The sequence below is a fragment of the Falco peregrinus genome, chromosome 8, assembly GCF_023634155.1.
Source record: "Falco peregrinus isolate bFalPer1 chromosome 8, bFalPer1.pri, whole genome shotgun sequence".
Lineage (NCBI taxonomy): Eukaryota > Metazoa > Chordata > Aves > Falconiformes > Falconidae > Falco > Falco peregrinus.
Window position 1 is genome coordinate 31,365,208 of NC_073728.1, and position 17,723 is coordinate 31,382,930.

At 42.4% G+C, this 17,723-nt stretch overlaps 1 protein-coding gene across 5 annotated transcripts in view; it reads right to left on the minus strand.

Annotated features, from left to right (window-relative positions):
• The window catches only part of SEMA5B (semaphorin 5B), a 281,793-nt gene that overhangs the window by 123,582 nt on the left and 140,488 nt on the right, over window positions 1–17,723 (minus strand). For all 5 annotated transcript variants that reach the window (XM_055812546.1, XM_055812543.1, XM_055812544.1 and 2 more), the window contains one exon: window positions 2,633–2,732. In XM_055812546.1, coding sequence (XP_055668521.1) covers window positions 2,633–2,732 — 100 coding nt within the window. The remainder of the gene's footprint in view (window positions 1–2,632; window positions 2,733–17,723) is intronic.

Here is a 17,723-nt window from a genome sequence, read left to right on the forward strand (position 1 = left end):
CTTCCCCTTCCCAGTTTCCCTGGCATAACTCCAGGAGCTCAGAATGCTCAAAGCTGTGCAGCACTGAGGACCCCATCAATACCCCCACATTAAAATCAAAGAATCACAGAATCGTTTAGGTTGGGAAAGGCCTTTAAGATCAAGTCCAACCGTTAACCTAGCACTGCCAAGTCATCACTTGTCCCCAACCATGTCCCTAAGCGCCACATCTACATATTTTTCAAACGTCTCCAGAGATGGTGATTCCACCACCTCCCTGGGAAGCCTGTCCCAAAGCTTGACCACACTTTCAGTGAAGAAACTTTTCCTCATCTCCAATCTAAACCTCCCCTGGTGCAATTCCAGGCTGTTTCCTCTTGTCCCATCGCTTGTTATCTGGGAGACCAACACTCACCTTGCTACAACCTCCTTCCAGGTAGTTGTAGAGAGCAATGAGGTCCCCCCTGAACCTCCTCTTCTCCAGGCTAAACAACCCCAGTTCCTTCAGCTGCTCCTCCTAAGACTTGTGCTGCAGACCCTTCCCCAGCTCCGTTGCCCATCTCTGGACACGCTCCAGCACCTCCATGTCCCTGCTGCAGTGAGGGGCCAAAAACTGAACCCAGGATTCGAGGTGGGGCCTCACCAGTGCCCAGTACAGGGGGACAATCACTGCCCTGGCCCTGCTGGCCACACTGTTTCAGATACAAGCCAGGATGCTGTTGGCCGCCTTGGCCACCTGGGCACACTGCTGGCTCACGTTCAGCCGGCTGTCGACCAGCACCCCCAGCCCCTTTTCCTCCAGGCACTTCCCAGCCCCCTGCCCCCAGCCCGTAGCGCTGCGGGGGGTTGCTGTGACCCATGGGCAGGACCCGGCACAAATTCATGCACTTCTCCCTGTTACCTCACACAGGATGGAAATGAAATGGTGAAGAGGGAAAGGACTCAGCACTCCCCACTTTCCGCACACTAAGCGTGTATGCAACCCAAAATAACCAGCCTGGGAAATTACATCTCCATTAACTCTATCAAAAATTGCTCAGCAGAGCCATGTGGCATCATCAAAACTTTCAGCCTCCCAGTCAGGTGGGTAGTTCTTTATGAACGCTGACTTTTCCAAGGAAATTCTGCAAAGACTTGTTCCTGCTTCCTAATGAGGCAATACACTGCAATACATTGTACTTCCAGCGGGAAGCCAAATTTGTTGTCATTTCCCTGTTTATATTGATACTGTAGCCTCATGTCTAACCACACTCATACAAACTCTTGTGGAGACAGAGACTCCCTCCAGGATGTGTTTCTGGGGTTTGAGCAGGGGTGAAGCGTGTCAGTTAGCAGCATCTGTGGGGGAAACCTGCCGTGCAGCCAAATTATGTAAACCACAAAGTCCTCACAGCAACATGCCTGTTGCCTGTGTTTGTGCAATGCCTGGCAGAAGGCACTGTTCACAGCCATCCCCAAAGCAATGCCATTCTGAAGTAATAAATATTAATAAGTGCTGGTTAAAGATTCCAGCACAGGTAAAGCCACGGCTTGAAAAGTAAAATGTTTCTGTATGAAAAGCAGAAGGGCTTCTGGCAATTTGAACAGCTACAGCAAGCTGCTATTATTTACTGGACAAATACACACAGAAAATGTGTATTAAATCACACCTTAGTTATCTCTGTGAAGCAAAAACCTCTCCCTCTTCTACACATCTTGCTCTTTTCTCTCGTTTGTATCATGAGTTCTTCCAGCTCTGCCCCTCTCCTCCCTGTCCTGTAATGCTGAATAACCTGGGAAGAAAGCAGTCTCTTCCTCCATTTTCATTAATAGTAGAGACTGCTACCACAATGTTACCTGATTCTAAATGGTAGCCTTAAACTGATTTGTTAGACCATGCTTAGTCTTTTCTTTTTGGGTTGTCTTATCTGTTTATTATGTAATAAAAAATAGTTGCTGTTGGGGCTCATGATTCAACCACTCCTGATGTATATTACTTCACTGAACCACAGTTCTCTCCCTGCTACAAATGCAGCTATAAATTTGTTAGAGTTTGCCAATGCTCGTCTTGTGTGTTTCCACCCTCCTCTTAGGGCATCCTAAATAAAAATAATGCTTAAAAATAAAAGAAAACATATGCTAATTATATACAATGGGCCAGAACAACAGAGTTGCACCATAATGCATTAGGTGAGGATCTGGCTATATCAGCAAGATGAAGCGAACAGGTTGTGGAGTGAATTCTAAGAGAGAAGAAAACGATCACTTACATTGCCACTGCAACTTATACAAAGGTGCGTAGATGAACCTAGTACAGAGGAAAAGTCTAGCTGCAGCAAATAAACCATCAGTTCAGATTCTGTACTGGCAGAGGGATGGTACAGAATGATTTACTATAATTCTTCTAAGATTCACAATACCAAGGGAGATGCTGGCATTCTGCTTCATTAACCAGTCATTTTAATTGTATCTTTTTTTTTTTTTTTTTTTTTAATTCTAGTAATTTTCACTTTGCAATTACTCTAGGAGGCTAAATCCCTCTACATAAATTATAGTATTCTTCTTGAGAGGGAGACTGGCCACATATGCTGGAAACACATGCTCTTCTGAAGCCAGAACCTGGAGGGAAAGAGCTTGAGCAGCAACCCTGGACTAATTAAAAGATTATCTTTACCTTGCTCCCACAATGAGCTGGTTCCTGTTGGCATCCAGTGCAAGCTGAGAAAAGTCATGCACACCTGGATAGGTGAAATTCGACATCCAGGGCTTCAGATCTGCAATGAAAATGAGAAAGCAGAAAACAATAAAGCTGCTCTAGAAGCAGTGAGTACACCTGGACATCCACTAACAGATTTCCTACCAAGGCATCTGTCAGGGGAAGGCTAATTAATAATGTTTAAAGGGTTTCTGTTTATTCTGATTCTCTGCAGAATGTGCAAAAACCCCACACATAAATGCAGGACTGTCTTGGCAGTTATTCTCACATTCAAGATGGAGTGTCAGCATTGATTTTGGAGACAACAGCAGCTTGATTTTACTTCTGTCAAAACTGGGGAACCTTCTGCAGTGCCCGGGTTAACTGGTGTAGAGGCACTAGGTTGCCTGCCGTAACACCCCCGTAGCCTTGCCTTCTGTGCTAAGCAAAAGGAAACTGCTGCCCCCCAGAAAGAGACAGTGGGGTCAACTGATTGAAAACCAACCTAGCGTAGAAGTGACCTGCGCTCAAGACCTGGCTGCTCCAATGACAGGTTTTACCTTTTCTTTCAGGTTTTAGGTTCTCTCCTAGGTTTCACTCCACCTAACATCTGAGATCCCTATTAGTTAAATCCTTCCTTAATTTAGATGGGGTGGGGGTGGGGAGTGGGATGTGTGTGTCATCATCTTTGTGGCTGAGAGACTGCACAAGCTTGACACTGGCTCTGTCAACGAGCTTGGATTTGCCAATCTAGGCAACAGTCCAAATGGCAATCACACAGGTTAAATGCAAAGCAATAGATTTGGCTACTCCAAGCTTGGGCAGACAAAGCTCTTCCAGAAACTACATCTATTAACAGAACATCATTTGAGAGATCCGATGCTACAAAAAATGCATCTGTTTAAAGAAGAGGCTCAATTACTATTTTTAGAGTACTCTCAGGTATGATGCTAGGGCATTCACAGAATCCCAGCTTTCTATATAGTTACCAACTATACAGAAACAACTTTGACCTGGTGTGTACCACAGATCACAGAGTTTCAGCCTCTCATCTTACACCTTTCCTGCATGGAGTAACTGTGGATAGATTCAAACTTATCTTCAGAAAGTCATCCAGCTTTACCGTGAGGATGGATAGATTCATACATATCTTTCAGAAAGTCATCCAGCTTTACTGTGAGGACTTCTCTTGAGAATTTATTCCATCTGTTAACTACTGTGGCTGTTAAATACATGGAGAATACCAAATATCTGGGGGAGCAAGGCACAAATGAGATAAAATCAGTGTATCTGTGATCCCTCTATGAGCTGTTGACAAGTAACCCTGCATCATTCAAGGACTGGATGTTGAAGATCCAGAAGACTCAACATGAAAGGTAACATCTTCTGGCCTCATGCCAACAGGATACCAATACACAGAACAATGACCTGACGACTCGTAATAATAATGACGCAGTTCAAACCAGTTCAAAAGAGTTCTGAAAAAACATGCTCCATGGTCATTTTATATCTTCAATGATAAATTGAGAAGCCTCACCGAAGGCAGTCAGGTTTGAATGTTTGGTTGTAGGTATTAGTTCCCCTTTCCACAGGGGTGAGACGACAATGCTGATGAAGAATCTCATTAAGGCCTTTGGCATCTTGGCATGCGTTGTAGGATTACAGATGTGCAACAGTTAAAAACGTTTGATGCAGGGATATTTGTTAAGCAATTTCAAGTCCTTTCCCCCTCCAGGGACAGATGAAACCTCATCAAGCCCTTCAGTTATCAAAACCTTAAGAAAACACATATAAAAGTCCCTATACTCCATTTGTTTGGCCTCTCTTTCCAAAGCAGAAACTTGTTGTGAAGCTTCTGCCTCTGCCCTGAACACCACCATGTTTCATAACAGCTCCTAAGCCCCTCACCATGGAGCTGGACACCATCAGGCCTGGTCCCATGCTCCACTTAACTGGATCACTGCCAGGACCTCTCCAACAATGAGACCTCCATCCTTGCAATCTAAAAACTCTGTTGCCAGAAGCTGAAGGCTTCCAGCCCTTCTCAGCATTCCTGTCACACTGCGTAACCACACACAACACATGTACCTCCTCTGCTCTTCAATGAAAAGGCATGACTTAAGGAATAACTCAGCCTATCTAACCTTCAAGTATCTCTACCTCCTACACTCCTCTGGGACCCTTAATGATGTACTAGCACAAGGGAGGCACCGCAGTTTCACCTCTGGCATTCTCATAACTAATGGGGCTCTGTCTTCTTTTCCTGTAGTTCTTTATCTGCAGAGACATTTCTGAGCCAAGCAGCAGAACCAGCAACAATAACACCTTTCAGGCAGGTTAGCCGGCTGACATGTGCTGCAGATCTTCTGGCATTTCTGTTGGCTGACGGGGGTGGGATTAGGGGATTGCTATATAACGATGATACCTTTTAAGGATCCTGCTTTTAGGCCATAATTTCTCTTGTCATTTTACCTCCTTTCCTACCAACTCTTTCCTACTAACTAACCCACTATTACAGTGCAGTGGTAGGAAGAATATTTCTTCATCTACTGCTCTAAGCAAAAGCTTCTCACTTCAGTCAGGTACACTCATCAATTCTTCCTTCTAATGGCAAGCTCTGACAAATTACAGGTTAAAATAATTTAAAAAAAAATTAAAGGCAGTAGGTGGCTTGAATCTTCCCATGTTGGCTGAAATGTCAATCAAGCCCAAGGTGTCTTGATTTCTATTACTACTGCAGGTGGTACAACTTAAAAAGAAACCCTTCCCCGTTATTAAATTAAAGGCTGCAAAGCATGCATCGTCATAGCGAAATTAAGCTTTTATAGGCATGTAGTTGGACATTATTAAACCCAGCATGGTCCCAGATAAGAATTTCTAAATGCGAGTAGTCAGAATTAATGCCAAACAGCACATTTTCCTTTCCAACCTTCTTTTTTCCTGTTAAGAGGGAATTTTTCCTGTTAAGAGGGAAGGGATAAAGCGGAATGGAAATGCAACGAAGAGTCAGGACTTGGGTCTTTTTTCATTCAACACATTCAAACCTACTGCTCAGGCCATGGGCATCCCTAAAGACAGCTCCAGCCTTTCATTCTGAAACAAGTTCAGTTCTGCAAGGTAAGTGCTGCCCTGGGTCTATCCCGTATTAGCTGAAGTTTACACATATGGACCCAATGAACTCCAGAGTTTGCTTGTATTTGACCTTTCTCAGAAGGCTGATTTTTCCAGTGCTGACTCTTCAATTTGGCTGGAAACCTTCAATGCTGGGGTATGTTTACATTTGCAAAAGTATCTGTTTAAAAACAGTATGAAAAATTTAAAACCAAGGCACTGGTTTTGCATGTCGGCAGCAGGAGCCGGAAACCTAGGAACCACATGGCTTAAGGGGCAAAATATTCATCAAGGCCTCCTTTGTGCTTCTCATCTCTAATCATTTCCAGGGGGTTAAAGATTCATGCTCTCACTTCCTCCACAGGAGGATCAATGAACAAAAGTTTAATAGTTTCCACCACCATCCATTGCCAGACATCTGATTCAAAGCCTCTAAAGCTCTGCAAGTCCCTCCACAACTCAAGGTGGTTCAGGTATCCAGCTGCAAAGAAGACAAAGCTTCGCAGGAAATGTAAGCCTGCAGACACAGCTGTGCTCAGGCTGTTAGGCATGCATAAGACAAGGTGAAAAGAGGCCCTCTGCCATTTCGGAGGGTGGTCCCTGCAGCCTGCTAGCATACTGCTCTGCACCAGCTTCCTGAGAGGACAGGACTGGGATGAGGATTAGTCAGCTGCACAAAGGACAGTGTGCCAAATCGCAGGAGCAGGGGTTAAGGGCCTGATCCAGAGGCTCTTCCAATCATTGGCAGTTTTCCACAGAGCTTGATGGGGTTTGGATCAGCTTCTAAAGATGTGGTAAACCTGGTAATACTTGAGCCTTGGTCTCCTCAAAACCAGCTGCTCCCTACCTCACCCTTACACTGTGTGTTTTGGAGGAAAGAAGTATGTAAACACTGAGCTGAGACTTCCCTGTCTGAACGACAGCATTTACTGCTTCATCTCACTTGAGCTCACTTGTGGCTCTCATCTCCAGCAGGCTGTAACAGCTTTGTGCATCCAGCAAACATCACACAACAGCAAATAGGTTAAATGTCTGTGCCTTGAAATTGCAAAGCCATTGCTGGCTGTACAGAGCATGGCTCACCACTGTGTTATTCAAGAACATCTCTTCCAGAATAATTCTCAGCATGGATTTCCTAGTCTGGAGCAAAATAAACTAAACTATACAGGACCAAGGATTCTTTGTGCAAAATAAGGGCATACCCACATATACAGACTACCCATGCTCCTATCTACCCATCCTCCTATCACAGGATTGCACAAAAAAGCTTCAAAAATATTATAAAAAGACCTTAAGGGAGGAAGACAGGGAAGCTGAACAAGAAGAAAAATTTAGAGGGAACCCATTCCAGAAAAGACAACCTGAACCACATAAAAGTACATAAAGCCCCTGTAAAATAAGCTGATTCAACAGTAAAAGTTTGTGCAATGAAGTAAAACATACCTATGGTGGCGATGGTATCACCATCCCTGGAGGTGTTTAAAAAACACACAGATGCGGCGCTTAGTGACATGGTTTAGTGATGGACTTGGAAGTCCTGGATTAACAGTTGGACTTCATGATCTCAAAGGTCTTTTCCAACCTAAATGATCCTACGAATCTATGATATAGCACTCAAGCACTGTCAAACTCAATGGGAATAAATAAATACCTGTTCTGCAGATACTCAGACCTTCTTTTGTGCAGTGCTAACCTGACCACACATTGAGTGCTTCCATTACTGCCTCAGTATGATCTCTTATCAGTTCTCTTAGCTCACTAGTTCATGGCATGTTTAGTTACTGTGTGTGAGTATTTCAGCATTCCTGGGAAGGCACAGATGACAGCCATGACTTCTGTAACTGTACAATCTCCTCCTCTTTTCATTTGCTTCAAGCCTCACACAGGGCAAACCATGCATAGTGATGGGCAGATACTCTAGTTTGCAAGTACTTGATCACTTAGACATTTTTCAGACCACCCACTAGTCTGGAGGACTCTCAGCGTTGGATCCCAACCATGACCAACAGATGCAAATCACTTTGTAACATAAGGTAAGGTCTCGGGCTGTCTTCTTGGTATAGAATGATGAAATGTCCCCTTTTCAGAATCAGACCTATCACTTCAGACCATCCTGTGCTTCAATTATCCTCAGTATTCAGCGCATTTTTCACAAAGTAGATGGTTGCCTGCCAAGACTGAGGCCACAGTTTCCATTGTGTGGGTCACTGACCAAAACCCATCAGGGACAAAGCAAACAAGGCTGTAACCAAAGATCATAAGGATAATGACTACCCATGCTACCACCTGTCTTCTCAAACATAGCGAGTGTGGACACTTCCAGGAATGCACAGAAGTTAAAGTCAAATTACAGCATTATCTTTATTAGACTGACAATGAATCATATTTTAATATCAGCTTCATTTTAAATTTTCTCTCTTTGTTGTAGGTCACACCACAGGTTAGTGCAATAGTCTCTGGAAAATAACTTTCACTCCTACCCCATGCTGGGATGTAAAAGTAGCCTCCACAACACAAAACTACTCCACAATTCAGCAATTTTATCAGGGAAAGGCGAAATCTTTTGCTGTGCGGGCAGAGCTGAACAAACAAATGTGTCAGCACTCAGAGCTCAACTTTACTCATGAGGCCAAAAAACTCAAGCTGGCTTTACCCCAGAAGTCCTCCTACACATACATACCACCCTGCGGTCTTGTCTTCCCATCACCACCTCCACCTCATTACTGGTATTCTCTTTTTCTTTAACCTGATCTGTTGAAATCTTTAATTGTATATTAAATATGTCTTCATCCCAGCTGCTGCAATTTCTAGCTTCTTTGCCTTCTTAAGTCTCTGATCTGCACACACAGCTATGAGGACTCACAACGCTGTTGGCAGAGTACACGCCCTTCTACAAAATGGGTCAAACCAGCAGTTTCCTACTCTCTCCCCTCAATACCCAAATCCAACTTAGATGTTCTTCCAGCTGTCTCATTTTCATGGTTTCATTTAGTTTACCCCTCTGACCCCACATTCACCTCCTCTCCCACCCCTGCTTTCTTTTCTAGCAGGCTGCACCTTCCAGCCATGTTTCTACCTCATTTCCTGCCCACTCAATCAATTCTTCCTGTCTTGGACAAGTACAAAACTCCCCCTTAGGTGAAAGAAACAATGAGCTAACCCATGAGTGGCCTGAGAGTCACTGTGCTAGTGGCTTGCCGTGAGCTATTCCTTTTCAATGAGATCCAAGAAACAGAACAGTTGCTAATGTCCCTCTCCAACCTGTCCAAGAATATATGGATAGGAGATGAGTGGAAGAAGAAAGAATACTTTTTCTCTCTTGGTATCATGAAAGAGGGAATAGTCACATCTCTCAGCTACCAAGGAATAGAAGGAGACAGAAGAAAAGGCTCTGCTCTTTACCACCCTGAAGGTAAAAAAAAACACCACCAAAGACTCAGGTCGTACCTTCCCAGAGCCATAGAAAACACAATGATCATAGTAACCTAGACATGTTATTATTTAAAGTTATATAAAATCTAGATTATTTTGTATCTCTCCCTTCACTGCCCGCAGCTCCTCATTGAACCAACCTTGCTGACCTTCTTCCAGCCCAAGAGAGAAATGGTGTCTGGAGATATAGGCATGGTCCAAGTGCCAAATAGCACTGACACCGGAGTCCTCTGACTTGGGCAAATCATGAAACCACTTAGTGTCTCAGTGCTTCCAATTGTTAAATGAGTGTAGGGATACTAGCGGGTGCATCAAGGCCTAATTATCTGCAAAGCATGCAATGTACAGGAGTCATAACTCTTGCTACTGCATAGCAAGCATCTTAACTCTGTTTCCTAAATTTTAATTTTTTTTTCAAAACAACTGTTGCTAAATTTTTTCAATATCCAGAAAAAAGAACTTAGTTCAAACCAATTGTTTGCAAAAGTACAGTTATGACTGCTCGGTTATTTACTTTTTTGTTATTAATATGGAGCAGCCAACAAAACACACCAACCTATAGGGAAGAACCCAGGGATTCAAAACCAGATAAAGAAAACACCGGATAATAAGCATGAACTAGTGCTCACTTCCAGTATGGGACAGTGTGCTGTTAGGTTGTCCTGCCGCCCGCCCCCTGCCCCAGAAGGAGATCCAAGGACTGCAATTCACATGCCCAGTTTGGCACATTTCTACACTTCATCAGCATTTCTGCCCCATCAAAGAGGTCAGTCTTGGCCCACTCTCTGTTTTACTTGGGTTCATATTTGCACATGGTGAAGGGCCAGCAGAAGCTCAATCAAGACCTGCCCCAGGGGAGAGCCAGAAGGCCTCAGGCTGGGGAACTGGGAAAGAAGTCATTTAACGTGAGGGAGGCTCTTCCCTCTTCAGCATGGCTCCTAGTGCTCAGACGCCCACGAGACCTCAGATTCCAGCTAACACAGAATCACACAGTCATTTAGGCTGGAAAAGCCCTTAAGATCACTGAGTCCAACCATAAACCTAACACTGCCAAGTCCACCACTAAACCATGTCCCTAAGTCCCACATCTACATTTCTTTCAATTACCTCCGCAGACGGTGACTCAACATACAGCATGGTAGTTCCCCACTGGCAATGGCTGAGCAAGAGGAGATATCACAGTGCTGCAAGACTGTCAGATACAGGAGTATGTCCGTAAGTCATAAACATGTCCATTTGCCATGCCTGAGATTGACAGGACCAAAGTTGTGTCACAGCACAGGTCTTCATGGAAAGAATGGATTTGGCTTTCCTCAGCAGGCTACCAGCTGGGCCAAACACTACCATAACACTGCCTCCCCTCCTCAACAACCCTTCTTGAAAACCTTGCCTGCTATCCCACACAGCACTGCACGGTGTCATGCAGTCCTGTGCCCCACCACCACCTTGTGAAACTCAGCTAACTGGTGCTACACACAGCCCCACTGTTAGCAAACCCAGAGATTTCTTGTTTTCTTAAGGATGATGCAGTGTTTAAGTATTGTGATCCATTGTTTACTAAGACAAGCCCTGCAGCTGTCACGCAATCTCCCTCTGTGAGAAAGATAAAGTGAGTGCTCACGCATCACTTGCGGCTTCCTATGACATTCTGATCAGTATAATCCCTCTTTTCAGACAGGAAAGCAAGCTGCATCTTGGCTCCTACAGCCACTGCAGTCTGATGGAAAAAATACTCCTTTGTCATCATTCAACCATCATTCAATCTGCCTCCTCCACATCTGGAGGCATAATTTTTTCACTGTCCTTACAGTTACACGTCTACATCATCCACTTGTGCCAGCAGAGACAGTGCAAGATTCAGGACAACTGTTTTTACTAGTGAGAACATAGGAGAGGGCATAGAAAGTATGGCTAAACCCTCCTTGAATTTCACCTGCAGGTAGTCAGACCTGCCACAGAAGCAGATGTGTCCAGTTTTGATGAACATCTGAAACAGAAGTTGACCCTCTTTGCTGGCTCACTAGAGACTGAACTGGAGATGCCAAGCCAAATGCAGGGTTTGTACTTCTTAGCTAGCCAGGCTTATGAGGACTCCTGCCTTCTGTGGACAAAGGTTCCACCACGACTCAGTTACACCAATGAATCAGAGCAGAAACTGTAAAATCCTGAAAGACTTTTAAAATTAACCTGTTCTCATAAGGATCAGTGTTTTTAAATTGGAAGCTGGCTAATAATAGTAAAGGATTATCAGAGACCACATTTCACCAGTGACCTCCACCTCTTTTATTAATGTGCTGTAAAACAGAGCAATCCCCATGTATAAATACAAATCTGCATTTTGCAGCTCATGCACTTCCATTAAAATACATTCTAAGGATCACCCAATGTTACAAAAAGGAAAGTATGGATGATCTATGAAGTCAGAGCTTTTTAAGCCAAAGCACAAGAGTTTCTTCAGGATTTTACCTGCACCTCCAAAAGCTAGAAATTATCATAAAATCCTCTAACCTAGTCTACTGTGTATTGCAGATCACAGACTTTCATACAACTAATCCTACACTAAGCCAAGGAACATGCTGGATTTCTCAGCTGCTTGATTAAGCCATGTTTGAGGAACAACTTGGCCAGTTGGACCTATGGTAGCAAAACTCTCTAGAAAAAAAATGATATGCTAGGGTTTTTCCATTTACAGACTTGAGGATTCAGTGCTGTGCACTTTGACTATGACCTAGCTCAGCACATAAGCATTCACTTGGTTTCAAGTACACAATCCCGCCAACTTCAAGGTAAGTACATATTAAGTGTTTGACCAAGTTGAGGCAGTTTGTGGCTTTCCAGGGTGATCCCCGCATGATTAAACAAGAATATTTCTTATGAAATTGCTAGTACAAAAGTGAACTTTATCAAAGTATAATGACATCCTTGAATGGAAGGTTTTAGGAGAATATGATCTATTGACACTCATCAGAAGCAGATATGCTAAATAAATGAGGTCTGCCATACCACTGGCTCACAAACTTACTCAGTTAGGGAACTATGCTAAGGAAACTTTAAAATTGAGAATGAGGTCTTCGTAAGGCCTATAGTTGTTTGCAGTGAACCACAGAAAAAGAAAGCAAGCTCTTTGCTTTGCTTTTCACTCTGCTTCTTTTCTCTGAGCTGTCTCTGAGATCTCAAAAGAGGCACCTCTGTTCCCTAGACTTAGCCACTGTGCCAAAGAAAGGACCATGCACATGCTGCTGTTAGCCCCAGTTACACCACCGGTACCTCTGAAAACTATACAGCACGCTACACTGGTGGCCTTCTGAATACCTGCTCCTCCACACTGTGAGTCTACCTCAGTCACGCTGCTGAAGATGCCCTCCTTCTCATCATCACCACCACTCATGGTCAGGGGTTGCTCCTTCACTTGAGCTGTTACACCTCTTTAAAGTTTTACCTTCCCTGCATTCTAATATGTGAGAGTTACTCAATCACTTTGCTTCCTGAAGCTTCACTGTAAAGCCTTCCTTTTCTCTCCTGCTTGTCATGATTTGCTCTGTCTAAAGCACTGCGTGAATGAAGGGCAACTCTTCCTTTTTCTTCTTAAGGCCCCAAGGTGCAGCACACTGAATAATTTTTTCAGTCAGATCTCATTGCAATTATTGGTGAAGTGCCTTGGACACCATTAATGAACAAGTGTCAAAGAACTAGCATCATTATTGTTATAATTATTATTGGAATAAAATGGAAGGAAATGGAAGGGAAAATATATTGAGAGCCGTTGGGTGTAATTTTCAGAACTTGTGCCTGAGAGCAAATTACTTCCCTAACCACTGTATATTTATGGCTTTATCAGTCATAATTTTCAAATTCTAAATCAACTCTAAAGAAGAAAATACCAGCTTCATTTGCCACAGTTCCATTTTTTCAAGATTAAAAATAAAATTGCCACAAGGCCTACTTAATGGAGACAAAATCTATACTGAAATGCGCTGAAGGTCAAACATTCTGTAGCACCCACAGGATGCCACCAGTTTCCAGTCAACACTCCATCATCAGTTAACGTCTGGACTCCCTGTATGGAGATTCAAGGGCAGTAAGGCAATGAGCTAAAAGACAATTCCCCTGTAATGTATTTTGCCTTCCCTTTGATGTTTAGCCAGATATGCCTCTCATATGATTGTCAAAATCTCACTTGCTGAAGAAAAGTGTAAATCTTTATCAGAACTTCCTAAGGGGCTTTCCTAGCTGGCCTTTGGAGTTGATGGATGCTAATGTGCTTTTTTTCCACCAATAAACAGTAAAGGGAATAGTGTATTAGTGACCAATTCAACAATAGTGGGGGTGTTTGGTAAAATGTCAAGAACGTTCAAAAGAAATAAATCATATGCTATTTCCCTTCAGCCTACAAAGTTAAAACAGCTTTTGCTTTCAATACAAGTGAACACTTAACTGCTCCCCACAGATTTCAGTGTTTGAAGCTGGCCACATTTCAATAAAATGTTGTTTAAAGAAAGAAAATATTGAGAAAATATATAGCATGCTACATTCATGCAACCTGAATCACATTCATCTGGTAGGAGGTAATAATTACAGACAGTCTGAAGTAAAAAACCCAGATTTAAACACTCCCAAACTAATTCATTTTGAAAACCTGAAGCAACAGACAAAGCAGCTTGTCTGCATCTAGGAGAGATTGAGGATTAGACATGGGGTCAAATGCCGCACACTGAGAACTCACACCAGCCATGATGATACAGTCTGCAAAGCTGAGATCTGCAGCCCTGAGACAATCTGGGATACAAGCTATTTAACCAAGTCCACCTCTCTCCTGTACTTCAGTATGGGATCAGCTGAGGTGTTTTCATGGATGAAGATATGTATTAAAGCCAGGACATATGCTCTTCCATACTCTAACTGCCATGACTCAGGGGTGAAAGCCTTGGGAGGCAGAACACAGGAAAACCTGGGAAGTCTATCATACTTTTTCCTGAGCATAGCGATTTAATGGATAAAACTAATGAGAAATAAATAATGGTATAAACTGCAAGTGGGAACCTGTCTACAACTCATTTCCCATTCAGTCATGAACATCCAAGTGATTCATATAACACAGATGAGTTTGCGAACTTTTAAGCACTTCCTTGGTAAACAAGCTGAAACCAAGCACACTGCACCCATCACAAACATATATGCATGTCAATCATGGCTCTGGCTCTCGAAATAACAAATCTTACACAGTATTGCTATGGCTGAAGATGTTTCTGGCTTTCCCAAGGGGCATGGTACAAAGGAGCTCCAAATGTCTTTAATGAATAGAAAAGGTGCTTTACATTCAAGAAACAGCTGTATAACAATGAAGTATACTGCTAAGAACCAGGACAGTATGGCAAGGGCACAGCCCAGTTGCAAATGTAGGGATCAATCTATGGTTGTAAGATTTATATGAAAAAGACAAGGAAAATGTGCGTGACTGACAATAATTAGAAACAATTTCTCTGCTCTTTGGCTTACCAGAGTGGTCCACAGCAGAGCTGTGCTGGGATGACATACTGGTTAGTGAAATGGGACTTGGATGTATATGTACATGCATGTATAAAGAAAAAAGGATGCACTAAGGATATACTTGACTTGTTTCACTAATTTCTCAGCTCTTTGAAAAACAAACAAGCATGCAAGACCTTTAGTGTAGCTACCCACTCACAGCCAAACAGGTCATAAGACACCAGAAACAGCCTCCTGGGAAGTAAAAGATCATTTTCTTATTGATCTAACTAGGAAAATCAAACTTTAACTGGATTTCCTATAAGCACAGAGTACAACAATCTAGTTATGAAAAGCCCAAACTGAGTACATTGTTACTGTTGGTGAACTGTACAATGAGCATCATTTATAGCCCCCAGGGAAACTGGGGCATCATTATGTTAGTTTGGTATTGTGCAAACACACAGAACGGTGCTCACAGCACAAATTCCTAACCTGTCCCTCACAATCTCTATGTAGTCTTCCAGGACAAATTGTTCAGCTCACAGCCCTTTTCAGCACACATCTCTCCTCGCAGTTCAAACTTTAGTGTATAAAATAAGCATATTTAGGACCAGAATTTATGTTCCTCAATTTGTTTAGACCATTTCTCTAGTCACAATTAATGGCCGGTGGTTTTGGGAATGGACTCTGTAAAGAAAAGGCATTTCTTCAGGTCCAAACACAGCTAAAGTAAAAGCATTTTGCATACATAAACTCCTTTCTGCTTAAATGAGCAGGTCATGCTGTATTCTCTCTTACTCCTCCCATAGCAAAACAATGAGATATCAGTTCAAACAGATGGTTGACTAGTGTGGATGAGATACAATAAGCAAGAGATAAGACACAGAAAATAAAAATTTCTCGGAAAGTCGGTTAAAAAGTAGACAGAAAAGAGTTTTACTTGGATTCTTCCATGACAAGGATATTATCCAGCCAACTGGATGTTAAGAATATTGTAATCTGGAGGAAAAGTACAATAAAAAGAGAGGCTGAGCCCAAGCAAGGTGGGAACTGAAGACTGGAGAACACAAAACAAGTTGCGGCATCTCATTTGTCTTGCAATAGGGAGCCTGGCTAGCAAGGTTGTGAAAAAGTAGCTATTCAAGCCCTTTGTAACATAAACTGTTTTGTTAACCTATTCATTCTGGCAGTAAATTAATGCATCCTGTATGACTGAATGGTCTGGGGCCTTACTTATTATTACCACCCATCCACTGAAAATTGCTGGTGTAACATAATCCTCTCCCCTGGCAGCAGAAGCAGCAGCAGAGCTGCTGTGGATCAACCTTTCAGTCGTTGGCTTGGCATTCCCATTGTAGAGCAGGTTGTGATCCATAGGACGGTGCATTTGGAGACCCACAGAAAACCCATGAGTTTTTAGGTGCCTTTAATTTTATTCCTGTGTATTTTCCAGCTGAGCTTTCCAGAAAAAAAATACAAGATTAAACTGCATCATGAACAATCAAGAGGAAACAGGTGCTGAGAAAAAACAATAAATCTGAATTTAACTTGGGTTTAAGAGATGATGTGTCTGTAATTTCAATCTTTATTTCTTTTGTATAATTGTCAAGTTCTAATGAACTCACCAGTTTTTGCCCTCCATCATTAAAGAGATGGAAGGAACAAGAACAGTAAAAGGGGAGGAGAGATTACTTTTTTCTGTGAAAAATTCATGCCTGATTAAAACAAAGCAAACTGGCAGATTATGAGTGTGTTTACATAGCCATCACTTCTGCAGAGAAGCACTCATACTGAGTGCCAAAAAATACCCACCAATTCCTCAACATCAGGAATCAGGGCTCTAATATTCTCTGCAGAATGTTTTATATCAGGGTGCTGGATCCTGCAAACACATCCTTTGTAAACTCAAAGTTTGGTGCTCCTGGTTAATAGAAAGAGTGCACGCTTTTTCTCTTTGCTGTACCTGTAACATCCTCATTATTATATTATCTATTTAAATATCCAGCTGAGTTCCACCACATTTTTAACCACAAGGGTTTCTCCTTTCACCCCTCCCCAGTTAAACAGATGGTTAGACTTATTTAGCAATTAAAATCAAGGTTTATTTACTCATTCCACTGGAGCAAGGTTAGAGCCAGTGCCATATCATGTACACTTAAAGATTTTGCTAATTTACTTTAATCCACTTAAACCTTTAAAACACGGATAATGGAAAACAGACAAGAAATCTCTTACACTTTCCAAATTAAGAGACAAGAGTTTCCTTCTCTGTGAAGAAGAGTAAAGCTCTCTAGAAGAACCCTGAAAGGTCAGCAAGGAAGCTTTTGACTACTTTCTTCCTGGAAACTCTATCTCAAAGGTCAGAAAACCACAACTAAATTGCCTTTAGCAAAGAACCTAACTAGAGACACATTGCAAGGTACTTAATTGCCTTTAGTGAAGAATGTAACTGGAGATGCATTGCAAAGCCTTAAATGGGAACCAAAATCGATATTTCAACATTTAGGAGGAAACCATTTTTAGTAAGGAGATTCAGCAGCTGACGATGCTGGCACACTGAGCTTAACACACTAGTCTGGGGTGAATTCAGAAATAATGGTGGTACCAATATAATGATCTGTCATGTGGGTAAGTGGGCAGACTGACCAGACAGCAGCTTAGTAGTAACCATACACTCACGGAAAATCCAATTGGGATAAGAACAAGAGAAATTCCATGCTGCAAAAGAACAATCAAAGGGTTGCTCATTGCAACACAAAGGCCCTCTTTCACATTCTTAAGACCTTGTCAAGTTAAATGCCCAGATGAAAGACAGAAAAAATACTAGCAAAGGTGATAAATACATAACAAAACCAAACCAAAACAAAAAAAAAATCAACAAATTAAAAGGCAGCCACTCCCTGAAATTTTAAAACAATGTACTTCTCTTGCATTCAAGTATGTCCAAATTCTCTATCACTTTTCACTTAGTAAGTGTCTAGATCCAGTCAGCCAGGTGAAGTATATTAGCATTACTGAATTCAGTTAGAGAAGAGGAAACTGAAAGACATTTTCAGTG